The following is a 14090-nucleotide window of genomic DNA, read 5'->3' on the forward strand; positions in this document are numbered from 1 at the left end:
GATCAGTGGAGGTGTTCCAGGCAGGAAAGTGGAACTGGTGCAGGGTTTTGAATCTGAGCACCAGACAGAAACTTGAGCTTGGGTAGGGGTTTTTGTAGGAAAACAACAATGGCTCAAGGGAGAACACTATGTTTCTTTATGGGTAAACGATAGCTCATATGTTGGATAAAAGGAACTGATCACTCCTGCCTATGGGTAGCATTATTCTGAGGGATCTTGCAGTGCAAACAGGAAGATTCAGTGTTTTGGGTACCAGTAAAGGAGTTGTCACCAGAATTGGTCTGATAAACGCTGAGCTGGGTGTGTGCAGACGTGGGTTGATTAGCATTTGGAGCAGAGATTCCCCATCATGCAGTGCTCCCCTGCTTCTCTGGTCCCAGAGTTCAGTGTGGTCTGTGCCTTGGAAACTCTGTTCTCCATTCTGAATGCTAATGGAGGTGCCTGCCTTTCCCATCTCTGATGCAAATGGGACTAGGGGAGTTGTCTCAATCCTGACACCCTTATCTGAAGGGTTTCTGAGTGTCTCTCACTGCATCTTCCTTGCCTTTTATAAGTCCTTTTTCCGATCAGTTCAGTTCTGGTTAAGGCAGAGATTGGAGAAAGGGAGTCCTTCATGAGTCAGACAGGCTGGGTACTGCTCCAGGGTTCCCCAGAACACAGAGCTGACAGGTAACACTATCCACTTCCCTCAAATCTAAATTCCCCATTCTTCTGTCTCTGCGGTAAGGTGTGTCACTTTCTTCCCTTTTTCTGTGGCTTTCCTCCAGTGGACTGGCTTTCAGCTCCTATAGGCTTCTCCTTGCAAGGACTGTATTCCTAGGATATCTGTCTGGGGAACTGTGAAAAGCCTCTCTGTTACCTTCTTAACTCTATTCAACTCCCTGAACTTTGGTTGCCCTTAGAGTTAGGTCTACTGGGATACAGAGTAAGAATCTTCTGCAGTGTGCCCCTTGTAATTTATTTATTTCACTATGGGAAAATGGTGAATCCATCCAAAGACTGCAGCTGAAACTTACTCCCCTTAAAGGATTGTTCACTCTGTGACAATCCTTTCTGCATAATACTAACGTGAGCAAGTGGTTAAAGTTCTCACTAGTGTCCCATATTGCATACATGTCATATTTACCTTATTTAAATGTGCAACCAAGGTGAAATTGATTACCTTTATTTATTTGATTAGGTCTAAATGGTCTAAATTTATTGTGCAGAGTTGTATATTAAAATTGTTTTTTGTATCCCTTGCCAATGTTCAGATATATTTGGCAGGGGAGGTTTTGACACAAGAAATGTTAAATGATAGGAAGGAAAATAATGCTAGCAGCTTTTTTATACAGTTAGACTCCTCTTAAATTAAAGTATGAGATACAGTCAAGTTTTATAATACTTTTTCTTTAACAACACTCATGCCACCTCTTTCAGACCAGATAAAAAAAAAGATTTATTTTAAAATAATATGATTAACAGTATTACTGTGACAAGGTAGCTGAGGAGCTAACTTGTAATTACAAATAAATGAGAAACTAACACCCTGATTTTAACTGCTTCATATTGGGCTTGACATATTGCTTGTAGTAGTGTTAATACAGAAGTCTTGCATTAAGAATACAGCATAAGTATCAAGAGTCCTGTGATGATGCTATTATTATTGTTTTTGTGGTTATTGTTTTGTTGTTGTTGTTGCTGTTTTATCTTTTCTAGCTGTGTTTTATAACTGAAATTGTTTCGTACAGTTTTTCTGTGGGTCCAGTTTCTCTCAGCTTCATCGCTTTAACTCCATATTGCACCCTACAGCTACCGCTGCCACCAAACATACATATCTAAATGCAGAAGTCCATGCAACAGAGCTGTGTTTCCCAACCTTTTGGTTCCAGAGGTACACTTCCGGGCCTCTCCCATCCCGCGGCACAACAGCTGAATGCACAGTGCTCGAATACAAATCACTGGCTGGATCCATGTCCTCCATCTCTGTCTGTCCACGATGGCAGCATGCTGGGGGGCATGGCTCCAGCCCAAAATTCCACAGGACACCTGGACGTGCCTCACAGCACACCAGTGTGGCGCAGCATAGGTGGTCATAGGATCCCAGCAAGATAAGCATCCAATTTACTCTTGAAGGAGTTCAATGTAGGTGCTTGAACCACCTCCGATGGCAGGCTGTTCCAGACCTTGGGGGCTCGGACAGTAAAGAAATTCTTCCTTATGTCCAGCCTGAAATGGTCTTGCAGGAGTTTATAACTGTTCGACCTCATCATCCCTTGGGGCACTCTGGGAACAAACATTCCCCCAGATACTGGTGGGCACCTCTTATAAACTTATAGGTGGCCATCAGATCACCCCTGAGCCTGCGCTTTCCAGGCTAAAGAGAGCCCCGTGGCTCTCAGCCTGTCGTCGTAAGGTCTGATCATGCTCATGGCTCTTCTCTGGACTCTCTCAAGCTTCTCCACATCCTTTTTGAATTGTGGGGCCCAAAACTGGACACAGTACTCCAGCTGCAGCCTCACCAAGGCCGAGCACAAGGGGAGAATGAAGTCCTGGGATTTGCTTGAGAAGCATCTATGGATGCAAGCCAGCGTTTTGTTCGCTTTACTAGCTGCAGCATCGCATTGCAGGCTCATGTTCATCTTGTGGTCAGTGATGACCCCCAAGTCTCTCTCTTCCGTAGTGCTAGCCAGCATAGCACTGCCGAGCCTATAAGGATGCTGCAGGTTTTTCCTCCCAAGGTGGAGAACCTTACATTTTTCAGTGTTAAACACCATCAGGTTCTTGTCTGCCCATTTGCTGAGCCTGTCCAGGTCAGCCTGGATCGCCCCCCTGTCTTCTGGTGTGGATGCTTTACCCCAAAATTTGGTGTCATTGGCGAACTTGGCCAGTCCGCTTCTGACTCCAATGTCTACATCATTAATGAAGATGTTGTATCGGTTAATGAAATCAAGCAATATAATAAAAATGTTAAAATAAAATGTTATCTAATTATAATACTTTTATTTTAGAGGGTTTTGAACGTGGAAAGCGCAACAACTTGAAAAGAATTAGAATGAATAATTGTAGTGAGGGGAACTGTAAAAGGTGAAGAGCTCAGAAGGGTAGGTAAACAATGTAGCCATCATAAGAGGAAGCACGATGGACAAGTCAAGTTGGCTGAACAGAACTGAAGCTGTGGACAAGCTGGCACAAGAATCTAGTCAGCCTCCATGTGGGTGGCTGAGCAGGAAAATGTAGTGACTGCAGCATGTCAGAATTATACTTCACAGAGAATAGAGAAGGGACAGTTTGGTCTGAAAATAATACAGTCTGGTAAGCATCCAAAACCTAGTAGTGAATGTAGTTCCCTACCTTGTGATTTAACAAATAGATATTGGAAATGCCATAAATATGTATAGAAGAAACAGGAAAATCAGTAAAGGAAAATTATTTGAAATATTTTATTTGATGTGGTGTTTGGGTGGCACTTCCTACCACAGGACCTTTGCATGTAATTGTAAGTACTGCCTCATCAATTAAGTACTTCATTAACCAATTAAAATTTTTAAGTTTATTTTTTAAAAGAATTTCATTTCACTTTTGAAAAGCTGAACATAATCCAAGTTTGAATGCATTTCTCGAATTAATGCTGTGATAAATGTCAGTAAATTTATTTTATTTTATTGTCCTTTTATTTATGGCGAGTCAAAAAACCCCACATTTTTGGTTGACACATGCAAGTGCTCAAATTCAGGCATCTTGATACAGCATTCATCTGTACATGTCTGTCCTTGAATCTGTTGTTTTTTATTTGTGAAAAAAATTAAAAAGCTGTTGTTTTTCCAGATCTCCAGCTGAAGCCATATCACAAACCTTTGCAACATGTTCGTGACTGGCCTGAAATACTCACTGAACTGACGAACTTGGATCCTCAAAGGGAAACCCCACAGCTTTTCTTGAGAAGAGATGTGAGACTTCCTTTGGAAATTGAAAAAAAGGTCTGCATTAGATGTTCTAGTATCAAATACAGGATCAGAAACAGAATCGTCTTATCAACAGGCAGTATATTAATTATTAATCACTAGTCGGCCTTTTGGCTTAGATCAAGCGTGTTTCACAACTTGTTACCCTGTATTAGAATAGAAATTTGGAACCATTTTCCCATCTGAAACCAGAGGCATAGAAAGAAATGGCAACTGCCAGGTTCAGAACTCATGAATTGGACTGTATTAAATATGAAAAAAAAATATTTTTATGCATAATGGGAAAAGTCAATTTACATGCTTTGTTCTGCTTGTGTGCAGAAGGTCAGTCCAACTCCTTCTGAAGTCAAAGGATAAACTTCCATTGACTGTGATAGGAGTTGGATCCAGGACAACAGTAAAATAACCCTTTTAACTATTTAACATTTTAAGATTGACTTTAATTTCTTAATTACAGAAAACACTTGCATTCCACATAAATTAGCAATAAGGAAATTCCTATAAACAGTAGTTTCTCATAAATGCTGTTTTTCCACTAGAGAGAGAACTTGTTAAAGTGCACTCCCTAGCAATTGGAAAGATTAAATATAATTAAAATATAGGCAGCAATCAACCAATATTTCAGTCTTCCTGAATTAGAACCTGTGCTAATCAATGTAGTTTTTCTCCCTTCCTCTTCATTTTGTAATGGCCACATTCTGTCACTTTTACTCATGTTAATACATTTATCTTGCATTGAAAAATGTAGTCAAAATGACTAACAGTAGTACAGTCTGTTCCTAAAGAGGTACTAGAGAGTAAAAAAAAAAGATTGCTTGATTATGTAAAACTTGTTGGAATTTATAGGTTTGATGTTGGTATTTGGCAATAAATTTGGTTTTGAATAGTGTGCCATTCAGTTGTAAATTAAAGTGTTGAATCAGTATGGATTTATAATTTACAGATATTGGAAATATTTGTAATCAGTATAGGTGAACCATGGTTTTTGTTCTGTTGTAAGAGAAAATACTACTAAAGCACATATTTTAATAAGGGATGCATCTTTTTCTTCCGTTGTCGAAGCAGCAAAAATATACCTAGTTTGTAAACAGAAAGTGAATGTAATAAAAACATTTAAAACTTTTATTTTTTTTAAATAGATTGAGGATCCACTGGCTATCCTTATCCTGTTTGATGAAGCCAGATATAATTTGCTGAAAGGCTTTTATACAGCACCTGATGCCAAGCTGATCACCCTGGCAAGTCTGCTGCTACAAATAGTCTATGGAAATTATGAGAGTAAGAAACACAAACAGGGTTTTCTGAAGTGAGTGACTGCTATGTTTTTGTTTTTAAGATGACATGTTTTTCAGACAAGCTCTAAACTGTTTCATTTATTCCTAAGTAAATTTTACCTGTGAGATGCTGGCTAGTTAATTAAAACCCATGCCTGACATCCAGTATCTGTAGTATGTTTTAGAACTATGTATCACTGTCTAACCATTTAATTCCCATAACAATAATAGCTGTGCATCAAATACTTTGTGTCTAGGACTGAAAGTATATCATTTCCATCTAGTTCACAAGACTTAAGAATTCAGTATTTTCCAGTGAGAATGTTACAATTCAAAAGAAAAAATGTTAAGCAATTTCATGCATTGATTCTAGGGGGTATATTTAACTGTTGTTATTCTTTCCCATTTATTTTCATTTGATCTTGAGCTGTGATTTTAGTGGATTGGTGAAGTAGCCTTTCAACTTTTGAGCTCATCATACAAGAAACCATAAGTTCCTGACAACTCAGAATAAAACCCTGTCAGCTAGGGCAGCTTTAGATTAACATAATTGTGAAACCTAGAACTCGTCCCTGCAATTCCATACTCCTGTGAATAGTACCTCTAAAATTTGTTTCCATTAAATTTTGTGTTGTCTTACTGTTTTTGTAAGACAGGAATAATTTTTGTTATTTATGCTTTAAGTTTTTCTGGGCTTGATCTGGAACAATTTAATGTATTTATCAAAAGATCTGTCCTTGCAAATGTGTGTCTGTGTTGAAGGAAATTTAAGAGCGTTCTTTTATAAAACAAGTAATTTATATATTGTTGCATCAGCCATCTTGCTTTCATGTTACCTGTAATATTTTGAAGTTAATAGACCAAATATCGAGCTCCGACTCATGGCCAGACTGCGTCCTGCATCCCTGTATTTCTGGGATGCCCATTATAATTTCCAATAGCTGTCCAGGACCAGTCTCTGAAATCCGGAACTGTCCTGGCTAAAACAGGACATATGGTCACCCTAACCCTAAGTGACGTATTTGTTTGCATGACTATGGGCCAGCCAAGGGTTGAAATGGCCCCAATATAATTAAAATATCTGATGAAGACTTTATACTGGCCTGGACTCAGATAAAATGCCTATGTATCCCATCCATAATATCTCCTGGCCCTGCACCATCCACAGTGCAGGTAATTAAGAATGGGTAAAAAGAAAATCAACTGTGCTGGTTCAGCATCACCTGAAAATTCCTCTCTGTTGTGGAAAATGTCAGCTGTCCTTTTAGGAAATTTTTTCAGCTGCTGAGGCAACACAGAGAGCTAACATTTACCCCAATATCTGTAATATCCTGGGGTATTGGATACTGTGCTTTGTCCCATATTTGGGTCAGTAAGGAACAATAGGTAATATTTGGGCTCTTTTTCCAGTGAAGAAAACCTTAAGTCCATAGTGCCTCTCACCAAACTAAAAAGTAAGGCTCCTCACTGGACAAACAGGATACTCCATGAATACAAGGTAAGAACATTAACATTAATCCACCAATTTCTGGGAATCCTGTTTAAAAATCCTTCATTATTTTTCAGGCACATTCTGCTACTATTGTGCAGAGTAGCAATATTAACGTATAAAACTGGAAAGAGTTGTGCCACCTCCCTCACTGATTTATTTACTTAACAAAACTCTGTTATGCAAACAGTTTTTGTCTGGTGAGAAGGCCCCTGACCCCTTATCCCACTGACCATCTTTTTATTACTGAATACAGTGGTTCATACAAACATAATAAAAACTGAATATAGCTTAACATTAACTTTAGGTGTCTATGGAGTTAATGAGAGTTTTGAGGTCACAGTCTTGAACTTAGGCCCCTAAGGGTATGTCTGTACAAGAGGACTTAAGAGTTATGTCGAACATAGGATATACCTGTATGATGCAAGGCAGCACTGTGCAGAGAATCCAGAATACATAGCAGTATAGCATGTCAGTGTATCACTTGCAACTGAGGTACTAAGAAGTTCTTACCAACTCAGGTGCAGTGTCACATTACCACTTCTGGTTCCAAAGTTACTTGAGTATCTCTACTTAGTGCTGCCATATGCCATATAGACATACCCTAAATTCCACCTAGGTCCCATTTTAGGTTCATTAGATCCTTTTGTTAATCTGTCCCTTAGTTCAGGTGCTGTCTCATTTTGGAGTACCTTTGCCATAAAAAGTGCTTTAAGAATCTTAACTACAACTTTATCCTCTTGGAAAAAAACATATTGTTAATGCGGTTGCTTTTGCTATGTCTTTCACTCTTTGCTGCTATACTTCTAGAGTCTCAGTACCAGTGAAGGTGTAAGTAAAGAGATGCATCACCTACAGCGCATGTTCTTACAGAACTGCTGGGAAATTCCTACCTATGGAGCAGCTTTTTTCACAGGACAAGTGTTCACCAAAGCAAGTTCAAGCAGTCATAAAGTCATCCGAGTGTATGTAGGAGTAAATGTAAAAGGCTTGCATCTCCTCAACATGGAAACTAAGGTGCATTTAGACATTTTTACAGGCAGTTTACCTAGTAAATATTATCCATCCTCTTAACTTGTATATAGTGGTGATCGTTTCATATCAAAGCATTGAGTTAAAATCTTGGACATATTTACAATCAATATATCTAGTTTATCAGTTGACCATTTTAAAAGTTTCTACTGCATATCCTGTATCCTAAGTGTCAGAATCTCATTTAAATTAACTGGGGAAAATTCAGATTATAACTCAGAAAATATTCTAAATTCTTATAATTTTCTACTTTTCAACATAGGCTTTACTCATCAGTCTAAAATATGGTTGCTTTATGTGGCAGTTAGGAGATGGAGATACCTGTTTTCAAATCCACAGTCTGGAAAACAAAATGAGCTTTATAGTGCATACCAAACAGGTAAGCAATAACAAAATGTAGTTAAGTATTGAAAGTCTGTTATAAGAAATGTCCAATGCATATTGTGTACAGTAAAAATAAAACACATTTAACTGGAATTCTAGGGGGAGAAAATATGTTGTGCAGAATATTCATTGCTTCAATTTGATGTTTGTTTTGATTGTCCTATTTTGAGAAATATGTAGATTAAGAAGCCTAAAGAGGTAGTTTCTCTATAAAATTCTATTTGTTAGCTGAATAATACACTGTATGTACAGTTTTCTTATTTGCATCTAGTTGGTCATTTGCCCTCTTTTATCCACGTTTATGCTTATTTTCCAGCTAGATCTTTCTCCTTTGAAAGAGACTCGCCATTTCAAACTAGTGCCATGACTTTTCTTAGATCTCTATAATATTTCAGGGAAACAGTACATTTTTCCTTACTGAAGGATTTACACACTATTGCAACCAATAAGCATTCAGAAAATATGAGTCAAACCTCAAAACAGCATGATTGATTTCAGATTTATTTTTTCTGCAGTGGGAAAGGGACATGTTCAAGGCAAATGTCCAGTAATTAGATTCTGTATGGAAAAATATAACAAATTTATACCTTTTTAATATATAAATTCTGATTATTGGGAGCTCACTTACCTCATTTACTCAGATATAAGATGCCCCTGAATGTATGTGATATTAAAGTATTTTGTGAAGAAATTACAACTGTGTGCGTCTTACATGGTTTGGCAACTGTAACTACAATAATTACAAGTGAGTTTGCATTGCCGTTTCCATTTCCCAAAGTTATGGGGAGGACAAAGAGGTGGTGTAGTGAGGTTGTGTAGAAAGGGGTTGTGTTTAAAAATAGGTATGGGTTGAGATATTTAAGTGGTTTGAGGGGCTAGATGTCATTATAGTTCTTAGTCTATCTACCTCATTGCCTAAAATGATACATCTGTATTATAGTATCATTTCAACTACTGCAGAGAGTGGACCAATGCTACTAATCATGAGAAACCTCATATTGTTTTAATTTCAGAAGATTAATTAATTGACTGATTTCATAAAATCACACAATATGGAAACCTAACTTATTACAAAATACCAGAGCAATATAAATATTGTTTTAATTAGGGTTGGGTATTTGACTGGTCAAATAAAGTTTGGTCAATTGACCAATCAAATATTGGTCAAAAATTGTAAAAGATTACCGATAGGTCCAAATAATACACAGAAAAAGCACAAATTTTCCATTAAGAAATGTGTCAAAAAACAGTAAAAAATCAAATTTCTGTCAAGGAAACTACAAAAAAAAGGGTTTTTTTGTAAAATTGCTATAATTTTTAATTGGTCAAAAAAAATGTAGTCAACCAGTCAGTTGACAATATTTGATCGGCCAATAGACCAGCTTGCCAACCCTAGTTTTAATTATTAAACAGAGAACAAACTTTGCTTTTAAAACAACACATTTCTGTAGTTTTAATGTCAGTGAAAGTGACATGAGCTAAAGTAAAGGCAGCTGTACTGATTTTTCATTTAATTGAGAGAAATTTAAAAAATGAACTGAGAAATTCCAGTTCTCATAGTAACCTTTTGGTCTAGACAAAATCATTACATAAGTAGTTGGATAACCACTGAATCATAAAGGAGTAGAGCTGGAAGAGACCTCCATAGGTCATGTAGTCCAGTGGTTCTCAGCCTCTTTTCTACCAGGACCCATGTGTAAACATCGATGGCCAGTCCCGACCCAGTAAATAGTTTAAGTAGAAAACAGGCCCCTGGCCCTGTTGGTGCCCCTCATTCCTGACCCACTGCCCCCTGGAACCAGGCCCCAGTGAGTGGGGCAGGGAGAGGGGTGTGGGGCATGGGGGAAAAACCCACCATTTCTCACATTTTTCTCCTGTAAAGGAGAATCCATTTTTCAAGTTTGTTCATGACCCTTTCATATATTCTTGCAACCCACTTTTGGGTCGTGATCCATGGGTTGAGAAACTCTAATCTAGTCCAGCTCCCTGCCTGAGGCAGGATCATTCTTATACAAGCCATCCTATACAAATCCATTATCTAAGCTCCTAGCAAAACTAGAGTCAACCAGACACAATATAAGATTCAGGACCCTGGTAAAGCAGTGGGATCATGGCAGCCAACATCATGCTGCTGCAAAGGTACTTAAAATAGGTTGAAGAAATCCCAGGAAGGAGGCCATGCTTCCCACTACAGAGGAAGGCAAACACCTCCACAGTCTGTACCAGTCTGACCATGGGGTAAAATTCCTTCATGACCACAGATAAAGCGATCATTCTGACCTTCAACAGAGGGGCAAGACCCTCTAGCCAGGAACCTCTGGTTTTAAGTGCCAGCACAGAAGCATTGGCACATCCCAGTGAAAATCCCCAGCCTTGGCTGCAACCAACACCCAATGCTTCTGAAAACCCATGCTCAAAATCAATGGCTCAAGTTCAGACTGGTATGAAGTATTAAGTGGGGTTCTTCAGAGGTCTGTCCTGATTCTAGTACTGTTCAGTATTTTCATTAATGACTTGCAGGATGGAACTGAAAACACACCAAGTAAATCTATGTATTCCACCCTGCTTGGTAGAATAGTAGACATTTTAGATAAATAGAAAAAAGGTCTGAAATAGGATGAAATTCAGTAAGGACAAAAGAAAAGTACTACTCTTTGAAAGAAAGAATCAAATACACAAATATAAAATAGGGTGAGGTTGCAGACTGTAAAAAAGAATCTGAAGGTGATATTCACAAACTGAATATGAATGGATAGTGCAGTAGTGATGTAAAAGAAGTTAATGGTATACTGGGTTGTATTAACAGGTGTGATATATGCAAGTCATGTAAAGTAATTCTACTATTATATTTGGCACTGATGAGGATTGACCTGAAATACCATGCCCAATTTTGGGCACCACAGTTCAAGAGAGATGTAGGTCAATTGGCATGTTCAGAGAAGATCAGGAAACATTACTAGAAGTCTAGCAAATATGACACGTGAGAAAAGGTTGGAAGAACTAGGATTATATAATCTGTACAAAAGATGATATAGTCTATATATAGTAGAAAAGAGATCAGTAGGGATTAGATGCCTCCAAATACAAAACGGGTTGTTATAAAAGTTTTAACAGAAAAGCAAACTAGATATTAGTAAGAATTTCCTAACTATGAGGGTCTTTAAAAACTGTAACAGTTTACCTAGGGAGGCTGTGGAGTTTGTCACTGAAAGCTTTCAGTGCAGGTTGTCTGAGGTGGCTCATACAGGGCTGATCATGGCTTGAACAGAGGTTGATTAAATTACCTCTTAAGATCGCTTCCAGCCCCATTTTTGGTTTGTAGTTCCATTAATTTTTATTTTAATCACTAAGTGGTGTTAGTAACAGAGATAAGTATAATACAAACCAGTGTATTTAAATTCATTGTGGTCCTTACGTTGTTTGGAAAATTGTAATAGAATTTTATTTTTTTCTTTATGCAGGCTGGTCTGGTCGTAAAACTGCTGATGAAATTAAGCAGCCAGTTACTGCCTAGTGAAAGAAATGACTGACAGATAAGGATGGTGGTTTAGAATTACTCAAAAATAACTGTATTTTCATCAAAATAGACTTTTACACATGAGTTTTGCATAATGAAAAATGTGCAAGTTTTATAGACATTTTTTACCTTGTACAAAAGCTGCATGGTTTATTTTTTTAAACAAATGTATGTATCATAATTATTTTTATAAAGATATTTTTCCCATATAAGCTATTCTAAGTTTTGAGCTAAAACCTAATAATAAAGATATTGACATGAAAACAGGTATGTCAAAATTAGCACGTGTGGACCAAATAAAATGCAGTATACGTCTGTTCCCAACAGATTCTGTAAGTTTTATATGCAACTATTATTAGGAACATAAAATCTGAATGTACCTATTATTAACTTTTAGGTAATGCTGTGGAATACAGTAAAATCTTTACAGTTGATGATAACCTTTGTTAGGCAACCTGCTTGTTAAAAAGAGGAATTACTGAGTAAACTCTACTCCAGCTTCATTAAGAGCCTTACCAGTCTTTTATGTAATTACTTTTGACGTGTGTTTAATTTGTTTTTTGTTACATCTGCTAAGATTTGATTGGACTTGAAAGAGTTTTTTATACTTAAAAATACATATCAGTATTCTTTTAGAATATTGCACAAAGAAAGCCAATAGGAAATATATTTTAAAATTTTCAGAAGCCATAAGTGTGTAGCATAGTTACTGTTTTAAAATTACTGGTGATTTACTTTTGCTATACAATTCAAACAATTTTATGCTTAAAAATAGATTTGTAAAATGCTTCCATCACACAGAAGACATCAGAAACATTCTGTACATACTACTTACAGGATTGCAACACCCTTGCATTGAGTAAAGTTATGTGCAGCAGGTACTTATTTCCAAAAAGTTCTCATGCTCATATTTTGCTTAAATTCATTGGCACTCCATATAAGAGAGGATTTGAAGATTCAGGGTTTACAGTACAGCGATAGAAAATGGGCATCAAAAAAGCATGACTTGCTGGAGACTTTGCTATAAAAGTATCAGGTCCTAAAAAACCTCACTAATAGGAAATGATAGGATCATCTTATTTTTTGCTGTTGTTTAAAAAATATGTATGACCAAATTTTGACATGCTTTCAGGCTGTTGGAATCAGGCCCCAATTCAAATATATACAGTATTTGCTTAGTGTGGCATTTCAAGCTGCAATACAGAATCTGAAATACAACGATGAACTCTAAAATGCTATGCTGTATCTACTGATTTCTGAAATTTCAAGATGGTACGATGTAGTTTTAACCATATCTCACATTGGCTTTTAACAGGTATAGTGGGCCAAAATGACTAGCAATTATTTTTCAATAAAGTAAAATATTTGAGTTGACTTCCAAATTTTCAAATAAAAGTTGGAACAATTTGACATTGGATATAGTAGGATTTTGCAGTACCTTCATCTTTGTGATCAGAAGTCTCTAAAAAGCAAGCAATTTTTTAAAAATTATGCTGGAAAAAGTTTCATACTATAGAACTTTCTATCTAGATATATCTACACTGCATAAGCTTCATTGGCCTGCAGTGTGTAAATCTTCCTGGAGAGATTGTATTGCCTTGTATTTGAAGTAAATATTACAGCAGTTGGCACCACCTATATTGCATCATAGCTATCACATGGATCTAATACCAGAACATACTTTTATCTCCAGCACTTTGTTAGAAAACTAGGAGAAATGTATAATGTTAAGAACTTGTATATAAATGTCATGGTTGCATATTTAAAAATAAACTAACATGTCTTTTGTTTCTATCATCTTATTTATTTGTATCTGTAAGCTGCTCTTTGCAATGATGGCCAGATGTACTATTATAAATAGTCCCACTAGTATGAAAATACTACTGAACTATGACTTACTACTTAACCTAGAACAGGGGTGTTCAACATTTTGTGGTCGGTGTACCCTCAGCAGCCGATGGACGAGTAGGGGGGGTCCCTTGCACAGCTGCGAAACCACAAGTGCCAGCGCGTCCTCCTGGTTGACATCCCCTGACCTAGAACATCCAATTTCCTATTTACAAGTTATATAGGAGACTGTTTGTCTGGAAGCCTATGATCATATTTAAGAGCTTAACTGTATACATTTAGAAGTCTGCTGCTTGTACTGTGCCTTTGATAGAATAGAGAAACTGGTCAGTGAAACTTGCAACTCTTGGGAATGTTGTCTTAGTGATCTCAAAAAGCTATATAAAGCTTGCAAAGGCCATACATTGGCGGGATAAGTAAGAAATCAGTCATACAAAACACCCAAGTAGACAGAGCTCATTCAAATCCCATCCATTTTGATAGGATCACACATCTGGCAGGGAAATCACTGCTTTTTGCAGTGCTGGGCTAAGCAGAACTTGCTGAAGCTGCGCAAAAACACCTTTCTTTACTGTAGTCTAGGAAGGAACCAACCCTCCAAC

At 37.3% G+C, this 14090-nt stretch overlaps 1 protein-coding gene across 6 annotated transcripts in view; it reads left to right on the forward strand.

Annotated features, from left to right (window-relative positions):
- Positions 1 to 13442, forward strand: part of KRIT1 (KRIT1 ankyrin repeat containing) — a 37796-nt gene extending 24354 nt beyond the window's left edge. For all 6 annotated transcript variants that reach the window (XM_014603175.3, XM_014603172.3, XM_019497815.2 and 3 more), the window contains 6 exons: positions 3808 to 3959; positions 5084 to 5250; positions 6629 to 6716; positions 7518 to 7724; positions 8002 to 8118; positions 11585 to 13442. In XM_014603175.3, coding sequence (XP_014458661.1) covers positions 3808 to 3959; positions 5084 to 5250; positions 6629 to 6716; positions 7518 to 7724; positions 8002 to 8118; positions 11585 to 11653 — 800 coding nt within the window. In that variant the 3' untranslated portion in view covers positions 11654 to 13442. The remainder of the gene's footprint in view (positions 1 to 3807; positions 3960 to 5083; positions 5251 to 6628; positions 6717 to 7517; positions 7725 to 8001; positions 8119 to 11584) is intronic.
- The last annotated feature ends 648 nt before the right edge of the window (positions 13443 to 14090 follow it).

Source organism: Alligator mississippiensis, chromosome 5 (genome assembly GCF_030867095.1).
Source record: "Alligator mississippiensis isolate rAllMis1 chromosome 5, rAllMis1, whole genome shotgun sequence".
In the NCBI taxonomy this organism is placed as follows: domain Eukaryota; kingdom Metazoa; phylum Chordata; order Crocodylia; family Alligatoridae; genus Alligator; species Alligator mississippiensis.